This window comes from Oncorhynchus kisutch, unplaced genomic scaffold (assembly GCF_002021735.2).
Source record: "Oncorhynchus kisutch isolate 150728-3 unplaced genomic scaffold, Okis_V2 Okis01b-Okis20b_hom, whole genome shotgun sequence".
NCBI classification, from domain to species: Eukaryota; Metazoa; Chordata; class Actinopteri; order Salmoniformes; family Salmonidae; genus Oncorhynchus; species Oncorhynchus kisutch.
Genome location: NW_022261978.1, coordinates 979,434 through 996,638, shown reverse-complemented (window position 1 = coordinate 996,638; position 17,205 = coordinate 979,434). Strand labels below are relative to the sequence as shown.

Here is a 17,205-nt window from a genome sequence, read left to right as displayed (position 1 = left end):
GTAAGACTACAAGGTAAGGAGGGATGTGTTCTCTGTTTGTCAAGCCTTCAATACTGGGTAAGACTACAAGGTAAGGAGGGATGTGTTCTCTGTTTGTCAAGCCTTCAATACTGGGTAAGACTACAAGGTAAGGAGGGATGTGTTCTCTGTTTGTCAAGCCTTCAATACTGGGTAAGACTACAAGGTAAGGAGGGATGTGTTCTCTGTTTGTCAAGCCTTCAATACTGGGTAAGACTACAAGGTAAGGAGGGATGTGTTCTCTGTTTGTCCAGACTGAGATCGATTGTGGTTTTAAAAATGAAAACCATGATTTTGAAGTGCTCGAAGTCATTAGACTTTTGTGTCTGTCTTGGTTGTGTGGTGTTTTGGCACAGAAACCTGTTGGTGGAAAATGTGTTGCATGCTATTTTATATACTGTACATACAAATATGGTGTCAAAATGTTGAAAATCTGAGTCGGCGAACCCTCAACCTTCTGGCCAATAACTCTGCGTGGAAGTAACTGTGCCACAAAAACATGTTGAAGTGGCGAAGTCAATTTTCACATTTCTAAACACACAGTCTCTATATAATGAATATGAACTGGGTGGGTTGAGATTGGCAAAAATAAAAGCACTTAAACTCTCTAAAAGCTTCACTTATACAAAAGTTTTACTTGAACCCAAAATGGTTCTCAAATAGATTACTAAGAACAGCTCATCCCTTGTTGATAAATGGCCATTTTGTCTTTGTGCAGATTGCCATGTCTAATGTTCAATGACTATAAAATGAAACCTTCAAAGTATCTGTCTTTTTCAAACAAGCATTGCAGAGCTGGTTACAATTTCAATTTCATAAAAAAAGATAAACCATAATATTTGTTGTAATATTTGTTCTAACTCAAATATGCTGGTTGATAAAATACCTGTATTTAGGGAAAATATGTTTGAAAAGGGTATTTTGTTTTTAAATTATATTGTAAATTGGATTGGTAGAATTATGTATTTCATGGAGTTGATCGGAATTGTATGAGAAGGTCTGCTCAGTCCAAGATTACAACCAATTGAACACAGCATTACCCCAAAAAATGTAGTCCTAACATTTGTTCTCTGTGGTTGAAAACATTATTTTGAGTTGATTGTGTGAGGGGGAGGGGTGCAATTTGTTTTACAGTACAAGGGGAGAGTCGTGTGAAAATATGATTAACTCTGTGGAGGGTTGTGCATTTAGTTTTTCACCTTAAGATGGACCAATTTCAAACTGAGTAGGGTTTGTCCACATTGTTGTCATAGTTCCTGATTTGAGTGTGAATGGAAACCACAGATAAGCATCACTCAGTGAGGTGTGAAAGACAACTATTTAAAGTGAAGTGGAGACGCCTAACAGAACACACCAAAATAACATTATGATTCTTATCCTTTTAGAAATGTCTGTAGATTATTAAATAGAGCAACTAAAAGATAAGAATGAGACCATACCTGCTACAGACCAGAGAAAGACCACCAACACACTTCCTGCTGTTCTCAAGGCCATTGTTGCATCTCCCACCCTGCAGTCTTAGAAACAAACACTATAGCTGGTGAATAACTCCACCTGAGACATTGAAGTATAAACTGTAAATGGGGTACAGGACCTCATTACTGAAGATGAACCAGGCTCATATTGTGTTGTGTTGTATTGTGCTATATGGTTGTCTATGTGAATACTGTCTGTCTGTAAGTCTATTTCACTATGTATGTAATGTGTGTGACGTGTTGCATGTCTGTCTGCATCTGTCTATTTAACCTGACATGATGTATGATGCAAAAAATTATTTACAATACAATAAAGTCATCGTCATCATCATCATCATCATCATCATTACTGTAAACACATATTTCTACATTGATTTTTCAGAACCCCAGATATAGGAGGATCAATGTTCTATGGTCCATCAAGCTGTACAGCAGCCTAAAGACTAACCATCAAACACACACACACACACACACACACACACACAGACACACACACACACACACGCACACAGCAGTGTTAATTTGTATGTCTTTTTTACCCTGGTTAATCATCTCATCCCTACATAGATCAACACTCCTACACTGAGACACTTTATGAATACTGGCCCTGATGTAACAACCAAAACACAGCTCAAAACATAACAACAAGTAAAATGATACATTACCCTCAGGTATATGACTTATTACTAAAAACAAATAACCCAAAACTATATATATTATTGTAATTACAGTACTTACAGAGTGAAGTGAAGAGGAGAAGAGGAGGAGAGGTCTTGTACAGTGCGTTAACTTACTGGTAGTGAGTGGGAACTGTTAGTAAGTGTCAGTTCTGTGGTTGATGCATATTTATAGTAGTCAGAACACAAGTAGCTGATGCAAAACGGTCCTCTCCTTCCTTTAAGTCATTAATATGCATGACATGTAGAACAGCAAGTCAGAAAAGAAAGATGAATGTATTAGAGTGGACGTACATTTCTATAATGGACAAAATGTCCCCCATTTCCACTTTTATTTAAATACAGAATCATGTTAAGAATATGTTGACTATTCTATATGGAATGTTTATAATATATTAGGATGTGTTGCCTTGACCCTCTGAGTTCTACATGGAACAGGTCAAAGTTCCATTTACGGGGCGGCAGGGTAGCCTAGTGGTTAGAGCGTTGGACTAGTAACCGGAAGGTTGCGAGTTCAAACCCCCGAGCTGACAAGGTACAAATCTGTCGTTCTGCCCCTGAACAGGCAGTTAACCCACTGTTCCCAGGCCATCATTGAAAATAAGAATGTGTTCTTAACTGACTTGCCTGGTTAAATAAAGGTCAAATAAAAAATAAAAAAATATATTTAAAAAATTTGGTCAGTTCCATGATGTCATTCATTCTATTCTACAAACACATTCGATTTACACTCATCAGCTGCATCAAAGTGGTACTGAAGTGTTCTATACTAGAGCTTCTCCTACTGGCATCTCAACATTACTGCACCATCCTAATAATAATGTCCTCAATAATGTTGGGCAAATATCAACATAACAAACTTACATTACATCAGATAGAATGGTGAAACACAACACTGGCTACTTGACAAAGTCACATTTCATCACACAAACACTGTATGACAACATACCACAATCATATTATTATATATTGTTGACATCATAGTCTGCTGTATTGACTGCTTCTGTCCATATACTGTATAGTCTAATGAGCCTGTTATCCATATATAGTTTAATGTAGCCTGTTATCCATATATAGTCTAATGTAACCTGTTATCCATATATAGTCTAATGTAGCCTGTTATCCATATATAGTCTAATGTAGCCTGTTATCCATATATAGTCTAATGTAGCCTGTTATCCATATATAGTCTAATGTAGCCTGTTATCATATATAGTCTAATGTAGCCTGTTATCCATATATAGTCTAATGTAGCCTGTTATCCATATATAGTCTAATGTAGCCTGTTATCCATATATAGTCTAATGTAGCCTGTTATCCATATATAGTCTAATGTAGCCTGTTATCCAGATATAGTCTAATATAGCCTGTTATCATATATAGTCTAATGTAACCTGTTATCCATATATAGTCTAATGTAGCCTGTTATCCATATATAGTCTAATGTAGCCTGTTATCCATATATACAGTCTAATGTAGCCTGTTATCCATATATAGTCTAATGTAGCCTGTTATCCATATATAGTCTAATGTAGCCAGTTATCCATATATAGTCTAATGTAGCCTGTTATCATATATAGTCTAATGTAATATAGTCTAATGTAGCCTGTTATCCATATATAGTCTAATGTAGCTTGTTATCCATATATAGTCTAATGTAGCCTGTTATCCATATATAGTCTAATGTAGCCTGTTATCATATATAGTCTAATGTAGCCTGTTATCCATATATAGTCTAATGTAGCCTGTTATCCATATATAGTCTAATATAGCCTGTTATCCATACATAGTCTAATATAGCCTGTTATCCATATATAGTCTAATATAGCATGTTATCCATATATAGTCTAATATAGCCTGTTATCCATATATAGTCTAATATAGCATGTTATCCATATATAGTCTAATATAGCATGTTATCCATATACACTGCTCAAAAAAATAAAGGGAACACTAAAATAACACATCCTAGATCTGAATGAGTGAAATATTCTTATGAAACACTTTTTTCTTTACATAGTTGAATGTGCTGACAACAAAATCACACGGAAATCAAATGTATCAACCCATGGAGGTCTGGGTTGGAGTCACACTCAAAATTAAAGTGGAAAACCACACTACAGGCAGATCCAACTTTGGTGTAATGTCCTTAAAACAAGTCCAAATGAGGCTCAGTAGTGTGTGTGGCCTCCACGTGCCTGTGTGACCTCCCTACAACGCCTGGGCATGCTCTTAATGAGGTGGCGGATGGTCTCCTGAGGGATCTCCTCCCAGACCTGGACTAAAGAATCCGCCAACTCCTGGACAGTCTGTGGTGCAACGTGGCGTTGGTGGATGGAGCGAGACATGATGTCCCAGATGTGCTCAATTGGATTCAGGTCTGGGGAATGGGCGGGCCAGTCCATAGCATTAATGCCTTCCTCTTGCAGGAACTGCAGACACACTCAAGCCACATGAGGTGTAGCATTGTCTTGCATTAGGAGGAACTCAGGGCCAACCGCACCAGCATATGGTCTCACAAGGGGTCTGGGGATCTCATCTCGGTACCTAATGGCAGTCAGGCTACCTCTGGCGAGCACATGGAGGGCTGTGCGGCCCACCAAAGAAATGCCACCCCACACCATGACTGACCCACTGCCAAACCGGTCATGCTGGAGGATGTTGCAGGCAGCAGAATGTTCTCCACGGCGTCTCCAGACTCTGTCACGTCTGTCACATGTGCTCAGTGTGAACCTGCTTTCATCTGTGAAGAGCACAGGACGCCAGTGGTGAATTTGTCAATCTTGGTGTTCTCTGGCAAATGCCAAACGTCCTGCACGGTGTTGGGCTGTAAGCACAACCCCCACCTGTGGACGTCGGGCCCTCATACCACCCTCATGGAGTCTGTTTCTGACTGTTTGAGCAGACACATGCACATTTGTGGCCTGCTGGAGGTCATTTTGCAGGGCTCTGGCAGTGCTCCTCCTGCTCCTCCTTGCACAAAGGTGGAGGTAGCGGTCCTGCTGCTGGGTTGTTGCCCTCCTTCTGCCTCCTCCACGTCTCCTGATGTACTGGCCTGTCTCCTGGTAGCGCCTCCATGCTCTGGACACTACGCTGACAGACACAGCAAACCTTCTTGCCACATCTCTCATTGATGTGCCATCCTGGATGAGCTGCACTACCTGAGCCACTTGTGTGGGTTGTAGACTCCGTCTCATGCTACCACTAGAGTGAAAGCACCACCAGCATTCAAAAGTGACCAAAACATCAGCCAGGAAGCATAGGAACTGAGAAGTGGTCTGTGGTCCCCACCTGCAGAACCACTCCTTTATTGGGGGTGTCTTGCTAAATGCATATAATTTCCACCTTCCATTCCATTTGCACAACAGCATGTGAAATTTATTGTCAATCAGTGTTGCTTCCTAAGTGGACAGTTTGATTTCACAGAAGTGTGATGGACTTGGAGTTACATTGTGTTGTTTAAGTGTTCCCTTTATTTTTTTGAGCAGTGTACATATGAGATGGGTAATGTAGGGTATGTAAACATTATATAAAGTGACTAGTGATAAATTGATAACATCAATTTTTACATTATTAACGTGGCTAGAGTTGAGTCAGTATGTTGGCAGCAGCCACTCAATGTTAGTGATGGCTGTTTAACAGTCTGATGGTCTTGAGATAGAAACTGTTTTTCAGTCTCTCGGTCCCCGCTTTGATGCACCTGTACTGACCTCGCCTTCTGGATGATAGTAGGGTGAACAGGCAGTGGCTCGGGTGGTTGTTGTCCTTGATGATCTTTTTGGCCTTCCTGTGACATCGGGTGGTGTAGGTGACCTTGAGGGCAGGTAGTTTGCAACCGGTGATGCATTGTTGTTAGAAATATTATGAATAAATGAATAAACAATATTCTCATTTTAAATAGAACTGTAACTAAGTAAACTTATACTCAGTTTTATTATATCTGATTAACAATATGAGTTCATAAGAAGGGATTGTGTGACACGGGTAAGGAGTAATTACAGTTAATGAACACCATTCCAACTGGGAAGAAAGGAATGAGTTGTGGATTAAGTAAACAGATAAGGTAGTTAACCTATGGTTGAACCAACAAAACTGAGCTCTGGGGTGTTTTAGATAAGGCAGTGAGTGCATTCCTAGGTTTTCTGTTAGTTAGAACTGTCAGCTAAGTGGTGATCGATAAGTCATAGTCAAAAGTCAATTCAGTTTTGTTGTGTGTCCTGTGTATGTGCTAGGGGGTCAGAATGAACTTTGAATGAACTTTTAAACTTCCCTTTGTCCCGGTCTGGAGGAGGAGATTCATTTTAGATGCAATGAAATGATGTCATGTTATTGTATATAAACTGTTGCTCGTGGTAACGTGGGAGCGCGCTCCGAGAATAAATTCTGTTACCTATTATTGAAAAGACTGGTCGCCGTCTATTTTATGCAAACAAGAATCTTACAAATTCTCATAAAATAGATTAAGGGAATTCAATTAATGAAAACATATTGGAATAACTAAATTACAGTAACAATTGGTCCTTCAAGCGGATTCCACAAACTTGTCTCAGTCGTCCGAAGGGAGAGCCGAAAGCCGCGCACGAACGGGCCTGGACTCGTTATTTAAAGAACCGGCCTCTGAATTGAGCTTTAAAAAAACAGGCCGATATATGATCCAAGGGCGACAGAGAAGGTGACGGAATCGAACCGACATTGCTTTTCCCAGTCTACAGGACGATGGTAAATAGTCTTTATTCTCGAATTTGGGAGGAATTATTTAAGATATTTTTGATTGAATGTTCTCAAGGAGTTTGGATTTAATCAATGATAGGTGCTTGAATATTCTGAACAAATATAGAGGTTTCTACTTTGTGTTGTAACCAAAATCGATAGGAAGGAAGGAAGAAGGCCCGAAATGACCTTGGTAACGAATTCTACCACAAATAATATAACTGAAGGAAGGGATATAGTAAGTTTTGTTCAATAGTACGGTCGTTCTGCACATAGGACTGGATGGTTCTTTCGACTGCACTTGAAGAAACTTTCAAAGTTCTTGACATTTTCCATATTGACTGACCTTCATGTCTTAAAGTAATGATGGACTGTCGTTTCTCTTTGCTTATTGAGCAGTTATTGCCATAATATGGACTTGGTCTTTTACCAAATAGGGCCATCTTCTGTATACCACGCCCACCTCGCCACAACACAACTGATTGTCTCAAAAGCATTAAGAAGGAAATCTATTCCACAAATGAACTTTTAACAAAGCACAACTGTTAATTGAAATGCATTCCAGGTGACTACCTCATGAAGCTGGTTGAGAGAATGCCAAGAGTGTGCAAAGCTGTCATCAAGGCAAAGGGTGGCTCCTTTGAAGAATCTCAAATATAAAATCTATATATATATATATTTGTTTAACACCTTTTTGGTTACTTCATGATTCCATATGTGTTATTTCATAGGTGTGATGTCTTCACTATTATTCTACAATGCAGAGAAAAGTAAAAATAAAGAAAAACCCTTGAATGAGTAGTTGTGTCCAAACTTGACTGGTACTGTATATATTTAATGATCTCGTCAACCATACTTACAGAGTAAGTGAGTCAACTTACTGGTGTAGCAGTGCATTGAAACAAGAAGTGTGATTTTAGTGACTGACACATTGTGAAAGTAGCCAAGTCAGGGATTTAAGACAATCACATGCATCAACAGCATGTCAGAAAGGGATGTACTGGATGTACTGCTAAAGACTGCATAGCTATTTACATTTCTTCATTTGAGGAGTGGGCCTACATGTTTTAAAGGGGCTAAATGCAGCCCATTTTCAACATAGTATTTTCTTTAAATACAGAGAGGTAGAGGGAAGGGAGAGGGGATGGGGGAGAGAGGGAAGATGAAGCAAGAGAGAGCAGGGGGAAGAGAGGGCGAGATATGAGGAAGAAGAGATTGAGAGTCAGATTTCACCGACAGACACACACACAGTCAGCAATGTCCACTTTCACAGTAGAGAGCTCAGACACTGACCTTTAACCCCATCAGTGCACTCTCCTTGAGGAAGTATCCCTTTGGCCAATCAGGGGCGAGCTGGATGGACTTCTGAGCGTCTGATAGGGCAGAGGGGTAGAGCTCCAGACACCAGTATGAACCATTCCCAAAGAATCAAAGAATTTAGATCAAAATAGAAATAGTCCATCCAGATCTTTACCACCTAGTAAATCTGTTTGACATCTTACATTAGAGTACTCCTGCAGTAGTCTACATACCCATACATACTGACATAGGCATCCACAACAACACACCCGTACATTGTCTGAACTACTGGGAAAGAATCTGGTAACGTCTAGGTAGGTGTAGGGTGTAGTGTGTGTGTGTGTGTGCGTGTCTAGCCACTCATGGTTATGTGGTTCAATAGCACCATCATGTATCCAATAGGCAAAAATGCAAGAAACAAGCTGAATGGATGTAGTTATGATTCAATGTAAATGAACAAAATCATACATGTATTTGTTGTCTATTCATTGTCTACCTTTGAGCTTATTTACAACATGTATTCAATGTATCTAAAATACATAATAATGAATAATTTGATAATAAAACAAGGAATATTATGACACTGAACAATATAGTATTACATAATATAAAATATAAAATGACCAGTAATGACTGACAGCAATACAAAGTAAAACATATTTTAACACATCAGGAACAACTCCAGAGATACTAATATTTAAAAGAGCGTATCAATATTATTCATTTTTGTGTCACTAAGACAAGACTTTATATGTTCTAAAAAATCTGGAATTGGCAAAATCCCATAAAAAAGATAAGCAATACAATCTATAGGTAGAAAACAGATTAATTGACATACTGAGCCAGTAATGAAACCCACAAATGCTGATGCTCCAGATACTCAACTCATCTAAAGAAGGCCAGTTTCATTGCTTCTTTAATCAGACAACAGTTTTCAGCTGTACTAACATAATTGCAGTATGGTTTTCTAATGATTAATTTGCCTTGTAAAATGATAAGCTTGGATTAGCTAACACAACGTGCCATTGGAACACAGGAGTGATGGTTGCTGATAATTGGCCTCTGTACACCTTTGTAGATATTCCATTAAAAAACAGCCATTTCCATCTAGAATAGTCATTTACAACATTAACCATGTCTACACTGCATTTCTGATCAATTTGATGCTATTTTAAGACAATATTTTTTGCTTTTCTTTCAAAAACAAGGCCATTTTAAGTGACCCCAAACTTTTGAACGGTAGTGCACATACTGTATTTATCATTAGGAGAACCATCTAAATTCATTTACTCAGAAGTTAAAACTCATTGTCTCAAACCTTCTATATAAGAAAGCATAATGATAGTAAGAGAATAACATTGTGAGGCCTAGCTTTGGTTTGATGCTGTTGCTCTTCAGTCCAGGTTCTGTGGTGGTTCTCTTCAGTCCAGGTTCTGTGGTGGGTCTCTTCAGTCCAGGTTCTGTGGTGGGTCTCTTCAGTCCAGGTTCTGTGGTGGGTCTCTTCAGTCCAGGTTCTGTGGTGGTTCTCTTCAGTCCAGGTTCTGTGGTGGTTCTCTTCAGTCCAGGTTCTGTGGTGGGTCTCTTCAGTCCAGGTTCTGTGGTGGTTCTCTTCAGTCCAGGTTCTGTGGTGGGTCTCTTCAGTCCAGGTTCTGTGGTGGGTCTCTTCAGTCCAGGTTCTGTGGTGGGTCTCTTCAGTCCAGGTTCTGTGGTGGGTCTCTTCAGTCCAGGTTCTGTGGTGGGTCTCTTCAGTCCAGGTTCTGTGGTGGGTCTCTTCAGTCCAGGTTCTGTGGTGGGTCTCTTCAGTCCAGGTTCTGTGGTGGGTCTCTTCAGTCCAGGTTCTGTGGTGGTTCTCTTCAGTCCAGGTTCTGTGGTGGGTCTCTTCAGTCCAGGTTCTGTGGTGGTTCTCTTCAGTCCAGGTTCTGTGGTGGGTCTCTTCAGTCCAGGTTCTGTGGTGGTTCTCTTCAGTCCAGGTTCTGTGGTGGTTCTCTTCAGTCCAGGTTCTGTGGTGGGTCTCTTCAGTCCAGGTTCTGTGGTGGGTCTCTTCAGTCCAGGTTCTGTGGTGGGTCTCTTCAGTCCAGGTTCTGTGGTGGGTCTCTTCAGTCCAGGTTCTGTGGTGGGTCTCTTCAGTCCAGGTTCTGTGGTGGGTCTCTTCAGTCCAGGTTCTGTGGTGGTTCTCTTCAGTCCAGGTTCTGTGGTGGTTCTCTTCAGTCCAGGTTCTGTGGTGGGTCTCTTCAGTCCAGGTTCTGTGGTGGTTCTCTTCAGTCCAGGTTCTGTGGTGGGTCTCTTCAGTCCAGGTTCTGTGGTGGGTCTCTTCAGTCCAGGTTCTGTGGTGGGTCTCTTCAGTCCAGGTTCTGTGGTGGGTCTCTTCAGTCCAGGTTCTGTGGTGGGTCTCTTCAGTCCAGGTTCTGTGGTGGGTCTCTTCATTTCTCATAATCGGAGAGCTCAGTATCTGAGGGGCTGTGTCACTGCGAAGGTCACTGCGAAGTCCCTCACATTCTGATAGAAGACACATTGAATGAACACTTTACAAACCACTCCCTCTAACACTTGTATGTACACGGACACACAAACTGCATTATAAGAGACTTACTGCCAGGGTGTCATACTCTGGTGACCTGGTCTTCATGTTCAGAGCTGTGTACGTCTTACTGTTAGGATTAGGATGGACACTCTGTGGAGAGAGACACAGAAACACAAATACGCAATACTGCATAAAACACAAATACATTAATTAATTTCGCTTCCTGTCTTTCTGCTGTATTGGTATTGAAATAACTTTGGTTGTTGACATTATTACCTGTGTGTCTGATGTGGCATCACTTCCTCCTGTTGATCTCCTGTAATGAGGGACGGAGTGAGTTCTGCTCTCTACTGACCTTAGTGTAAGATAAGTACATGTAAATGTCAGACTCACCTCTTCAGAGTGCAGTAGATGTTGACTAGAAGAGCTCCAGCAGTCAGGACAGCCCCCACCCCCACCACAGGAAACCAGGGAAACGCTGCTGCAGTATCATGAGGTTATAAATGCATGGTGGAGACATGACATAGAGGAAACCAGGGAAACGCTGCTGTAGTATCATGAGATTCTAAATGCATGATGGAGATATGACATAGAGGAAACCAGGGAAACGCTGCTGTAGTATCATGAGATTCTAAATGCTTGGTGGAGATATGACATAGAGGAAACCAGGGAAACGCTGCTGTAGTATCATGAGATTCTAAATGCATGGTGGAGATATGACAGAGGAAACCAGGGAAGAAGAAAATGAAACAATATTTATTTAATTATATATCATATAGGATGATAAGTGTGTAACATTACTAATTATATATCATATAGGATGATAAGTGTGTAATATTACTAATTATATATCATATAGGATGATAAGTGTGTAACATTAATAATTCTATAACATATGGGATGATAAGGGTGTAACATTACTAATGATTCTTTATTGTTGTTGACCTGTGTGATTGTCAATGAATAGATGAAGATTAGGTGAACTAACACTGAACGTCCACAAACACAGGGGAAGAGTTGAGACGTCCATATTTAGTATCAGCCTCACAGTAATTTCTCTTCTGTCCTCAGAGCTGATCTTGGTGATGGTGTAACTCTGTCCTGATGATTTTGGTGAGGTTACGTTCTTCTTGTACCAGGTGTATTTGTCCACAGGTGGGTTGGCATCACTGCTGCAGGTCAGAGTCACTGAACTGCCCTCCACTATTTCACCAGAGGGTTTGACACTGAGGTGGTCTTTGGGCCATCTAGTAAAGAGGATGACAGAAAAGGTAAGAGTACACATAGTATAATGCAACAATGTGTACTCTTACCTTGCTTGCGAGGGGGGGGCAAATAAAACCACCCGCAAGCCAAATTCGGCCTGTGGACCACCAGTTGTGTAAATCTGGTCTATGTCATGGAAAAAGCAGGTGTTCTAAATGTTTTGTATACTCAGTGTGTAGTTCTAGAATTATATCCCACATACTCACATCTGACAGTGAGAGTCTTTTCAGCAGAGGCGAGATCCTCCTGGCCGTTTACAGCACAGGAGTATCTGCCTGCATCCTCACTGCGGACTGGGTCTAAGATCAGGTACTTGGTCTCGTGACTGAACAGACGTTGTCCGTTCTTGTACCAGATGTAAGAGTGGTTGTCCTGCAGAAAGCATATGGACTCACAGAACAGACGAAGACACATTCCCTCTATGATGTTGGTTGGATCCTTAAACAGCACCTGAAGACCTGGAGTAAAAAACATCATTAAAACCCTGAATCACCTGATCTATTACAATAAACAAAGACTTTCCTACACAGAAGGTTCCTATTGTATCAATGTAAAAAAAGAAAGACATCAACACCCACAGCTGCATTGTCACTGTGGCAGGAACAGGGTTCAACAATTCTGGTAACTCTCCCAAAATCCCCATGTTTTCAAGAATATTCCCAGAATCAGAACGAATTAATCCTCCAAATAGGATTTCTGGAATTTGGGGAAAGTGTTGAATCACCAGGCAGGAGTCACATTCACCTGAAGGTTGTGAGTGCAGTGTTACCTGTGACAGTCAGAGTTGTTCCATGGAAGCTGTACCCCCATCCTGAGGTTTGTGTGTTGAATATGAACTTGTACTCAGCAGAGTCCTCCTCTCTCAGATCTGTGATTCTCAGGATGGAGTGACCTCTCTCCTTCTCTCCTGCATACTCCACACGACCTGCATACCCTGGGTCTGTGGTTAGGTCCTCAGGGACCAACTCATCCTTCCAGCTGGAACTCTGTTTAGAACTAAACCAGAGTGTTGATGTGATTGTATCATAACCACTGTCATACATGGAGGATATATCCACTGTTGACCCCTTCAAGGCACAGACTCCCTGATGGGGGTAAGTCACACTCCAACAGTTCTGACCACGGACACCTTAAACAATAACATGACAATATAAGGTTTTCTGTATTCTTTTCAGATCTTTCTGTGTGATGAGTGTTTCAGATGTGTAATTCACCAACATGAATGAATATAGCCTAATGAGCAGGAATACTGTAGTGGAATCTGCACTCACACACTGCAGGAGAGTGGAGATTCTCATGGCCTTTTACAGCACAGGAGTAACTGTCTGTGTCTCTAAAGTAGTCTGAGTACAGGCTGGAAGTGTCCTCCTTTACTTTGTGTCCATTCCTATACCAGATGTAGGTGGGGTTGTCAGTCAGAGTACAGGTGGTGCTACAGGTCAGAGTCACCCAGCTTGAAAACAGTGAAGTTTTCATCTTTACCTGTAGATCTGGAGAGAAATACAACATGTGAAAATACTGTATGAATTTACTGAGTTCTCTTCTGAAGAAATGATGCAAGCCAGTCCTATTACAGTCTGTACAGACTATCATCCTGACCCTCAAACTGAATAAACACAAATCAAGATGTGTTGAACGAACCTACAATAACTAGACTATTCATTTTGTTTGAATTCAAATTACGTTAGTCTGTAGATTGATAATGCACATTTGTATTGAATCTTGGTCTAGTATTTAACACAGTATCTATTACCTGTGACAGACAGAGTAACTCCGTGTCATACTGCTTTCCTAAATCTGAATAAACTATTTTAGAGACAATAATGAGAGTCATTCTCTCTCTCGGGTCTCTGTTTCAACTACACTGAACAAAAATATAAACACAACATGTAAAGTGTTGGTTTCATGTTTCATGAGCTGCAATAATAAATCCCAGAAATGTTCCATATGAACAAAAAGCGTATTTGTCTCATGCAGCGTGACACATCTCCTACACAGAGAGTTGATCAGGCTGTTGATTGTTGCCATACAAGTGGTCTGTGGTTGTGAGGCCAGTTGGACGCACTGTCAAATTCTCTAAAATGACATTGGAGGCAGATAAATGAACATACATTAAATTATCTGGTAACAGCTCTGGTTGACATTACTGAAGTCAGCATGCCAATTGCACACTCCCTCAAAACTTGAGACATCTGTGGCACTGTCTTGTGTGACAAAACTGCACAATTTATAGTGGCCTTTTATTGTCCCCAGCACAAGGTGCACCTGTGTAATAATAATGCTGTTTAATCAGCTTCATAAAATGCCACATCTGTCAAGTGGATGGGTTATCTTGGCAAAGGAGAAATTCTCACAAACAGGGATGTAAACAAATTTGTGAGATGTACATTTTTCTGGGATATTTTACTTCAACTCATGAAACAAACACATTACATGTTGCATTTATATTTTTGTTCATTGTTCAGTAGGTCCTCTTATGTGAAATACTACATTTGGTATCACATACAGTGGTATGTATCACATACAGTGGTATGCAACATGTAATGTGTCTGTATGAATGCATTTAATAAGGTCATTACAGTAATAGATGTGAGATGTGAGACAGATTACCTGTGACAGTCAGGGAGACAGGTGAGCAAGCAAACTTGTCTCCGGATGTTATGAATCTAAAACGGTACCCAGCAGAGTCATTCAATCTCAGGTCTGTGATTCTCAGGGTACAGTCACTCTCCTTATCCCCAAGGTACTCTATATGACCCTCATACCCTGGCACTGAGCTCAGATCTTCAGCATCCTTATCAGACCATTTAGTAAACCAGAAAGCTTTTTTGATTTCATGATTACTGGGATATGTGTAAGAGCAGGATATGTCCACTGTTGACCCCTTCAAGGCACAGATCTTCTGATGGGTGTAAGTCACACTCCAACACTTTTGACCTGAAAGACAAGACAATAGAACACCTTAATATTACCTATAAACTTACGCTGTTATGTTCACCTGCAAGAAAAGTCACTCAAACAGAAGGGGGAAATACCAAAGAGTCACAAAAAAATACCAAAATAAGACCAGTTTCTAGGAGAGGTTGTGAAAGACACTCATGTCCATTGAAAGTTGACTAGCATCAACAACTGGAACCAGAGACACGAGCACCCACAATATTTGCCCGATAAGAAAAAAGTAAAAACCTACACCAAACGTGAAGACAGGAAACAAACCAAAAAGTGGAGAAAAACAAAAGCAGGGAAGGTAAAGACTTGTTTTTCCAGAAATCAGTCAATCAAGTAAAGGTGTTGACTCTCCACATTTCTTAAACTTCATCATTTAAATATCACCTGGGCCAACACAGGTGAAATACCTTCCCACTAACCTGGTGGACAAGCGAGCACATGTGTAACACATACTGACTAACGAGGTGATCCCATCTCAAAAGAATAAACTAAAAGAAGTCAACACTGGTAGGAAAACTAGTTTTCACCAGTTAAAATCATATGCTGTGAAAGTAACAAGGATGTGACTAGTCCCTCAGCTTTGTAGTTTTTTTTCAATTTTTTTCATTTTTAAAAAAGTAGTGCAATGGTGTACAAGTGCAAAAACATAATGAAAGGTATCTGGTAGAAGTATATTCATCCATTGACTGCGTTTTCATGAATGTGATTATATATCTTGAAGCCCATTCAACACTGTGTGGCAAAGCATACGGAGCTAAAGCAGAAGTGGACGTCACATTCACAGAAAATTAAATAATGATCGTCTGACAACCTGAAACAAATGTTGTATGTAAAAGTCCACACTTACACACAGCAGAAGAGCGGAGATCCTCATGGCCTTTTACAGCACAGGAGTAGCTGTCTACATCACTAAAGGAGTCTGGGTACGAGCTAGAAGTGTCCTCCTTTACTTTGTGTCCGTTCTTGTACCAGATGTAGGTGGGGTTGTCAGTCAGAGTACAGGTGGTGCTACAGGTCAGTGTATTATACCAAAATCCAACAGTCAACTTCACCTGAAGACCTGGAGAAAAAAACCAATATCACTGTAAATCCCTTTATCACTGACTTATCACTCTAATACAAAGATGGAAGAAATCCTATGTTATACAGATATAAATACAAACCAAGACAATTTCCCAATCTCAATGGAAATCAACAGTTTAACTATATTGAATGTAACCGTACCTGTGACAGACAGAGTGACTCCAGGTTCGCCAGTATATCTCCATTTCCCAGTCTGATCTGTAAATCTGAACTTGTACGTAGCTGAGTCACTCTCTCTCAGGTCTGTGATTGTCAGGGTGTGACCATTCTCTCTATCCTTACTGTACATCACACGACCTTTGTAGTCTGGGTCATCACTCAGACTTACAGGACCCTCAGCATTATACTTGGTAAACCAGAAGGTTGTTGTGACTGTATAACCACTGGGATATGTGTAAGAGCTGGACAGATCCACTGTTGACTCCTTGAAGGTACAGATACTCTGAGTGGTGTAACTCACACTCCAGTCATCCTGACCCAGTACCACTGAAACACAACGGTATCAGAATTAAGCCAAGGCCAATTGGCTCACACTGATGCCTGTAGATTGACAAACATGTCAAGTTATGAATTAGACCATACCTGTCACAGACCAGAGAAAGACCACCAACACTCTTCCTGCTGTTCTCAAGGCCATTGTTGCATCTCCCTCCCTGCAGTCTTAGAAACATAAACAACAACTCACTCTATAGCTGGTGAATAACTCCACCTGATACATTGAAGTAGAATCTGTAAATGGGGTACAGGGCCTCATTACTGAAAATGAACCAGGCTCATATTGTGTTGTGTTGTATTGTGCTTTATGGTTGTCTATGTGAATACTGTCTGTCTGTACGTCTATTCCATTATGTATGTAATGTGTGTGACGTTTTGCATGTCTGTCTACGTCTGTCTATTTAAGATGATATGTATGACGCAAAAATTATTTGCTCAAGAATTCAATAAAGTCATGATCATCATCATCATCATCATCAACAACAACAACAACCACATATGGAACAGATCTGTAGTACTGTAAACACACATTTCTACATTGATTGTTCTGAAGCTGTTTTATTCTCAGAACCCCAAATTTAGGAGGATAAATGTTCAATCCTCTACGGTCCGTCAAGCTGTACAGCAGCATAAAGACTGACCACCAGGTTCAATGATAGCACCTATCCCCAAGCTGAGAGTCTAAACAGCAAGTGACTCACACACACACACA

At 40.5% G+C, this 17,205-nt stretch overlaps 2 protein-coding genes across 4 annotated transcripts in view; both read right to left on the bottom strand.

Moving 5' to 3' along the window:
• Positions 1-17,205, bottom strand: part of LOC109887433 (B-cell receptor CD22-like) — a 58,626-nt gene that overhangs the window by 13,946 nt on the left and 27,475 nt on the right. For 2 of the 3 annotated variants that reach the window (XM_031811033.1, XM_031811035.1), the window contains one exon: positions 1,458-1,535. In XM_031811033.1, coding sequence (XP_031666893.1) covers positions 1,458-1,512 — 55 coding nt within the window. In that variant the 5' untranslated portion in view covers positions 1,513-1,535. Of the gene's footprint in view, positions 1-1,457; positions 1,536-2,231; positions 2,279-17,205 lie in introns of those variants that run through there. The other variant, XM_031811034.1, reaches the window with a different exon arrangement.
• On the bottom strand, positions 11,435-16,650 carry LOC116358809 (sialoadhesin). Its single transcript, XM_031811032.1, has 8 exons — positions 16,581-16,650; positions 16,140-16,484; positions 15,763-15,975; positions 14,577-14,903; positions 13,238-13,456; positions 12,736-13,095; positions 12,173-12,424; positions 11,435-11,947 (listed from the first exon to the last, which is right to left on the bottom strand). The coding sequence occupies exons 1-8, from the start codon at positions 16,633-16,635 to the stop codon at positions 11,904-11,906; spliced, it is 1,815 nt and encodes a 604-aa protein (XP_031666892.1). The 5' UTR covers positions 16,636-16,650; the 3' UTR covers positions 11,435-11,903.

What these genes read in the sequence shown, in the direction of transcription:
- LOC116358809 (XM_031811032.1), bottom strand. Translation starts at nt 16,635, where the DNA reads ATGGCCTTGAGAACAGCAGGAAGAGTGTTGGTGGTCTTTCTCTGGTCT. An exon ending in CTTTCTCTGGTCTGTGACAG is followed by an intron (nt 16,485 to 16,580) that starts GTATGGTCTAAT and finishes GTTGTGTTTCAG; the next exon opens with TGGTACTGGGTCAGGATGAC. An exon ending in AACAACTCTGACTGTCACAG is followed by an intron (nt 12,425 to 12,735) that starts GTAACACTGCAC and finishes TTTTTACTCCAG; the next exon opens with GTCTTCAGGTGCTGTTTAAG.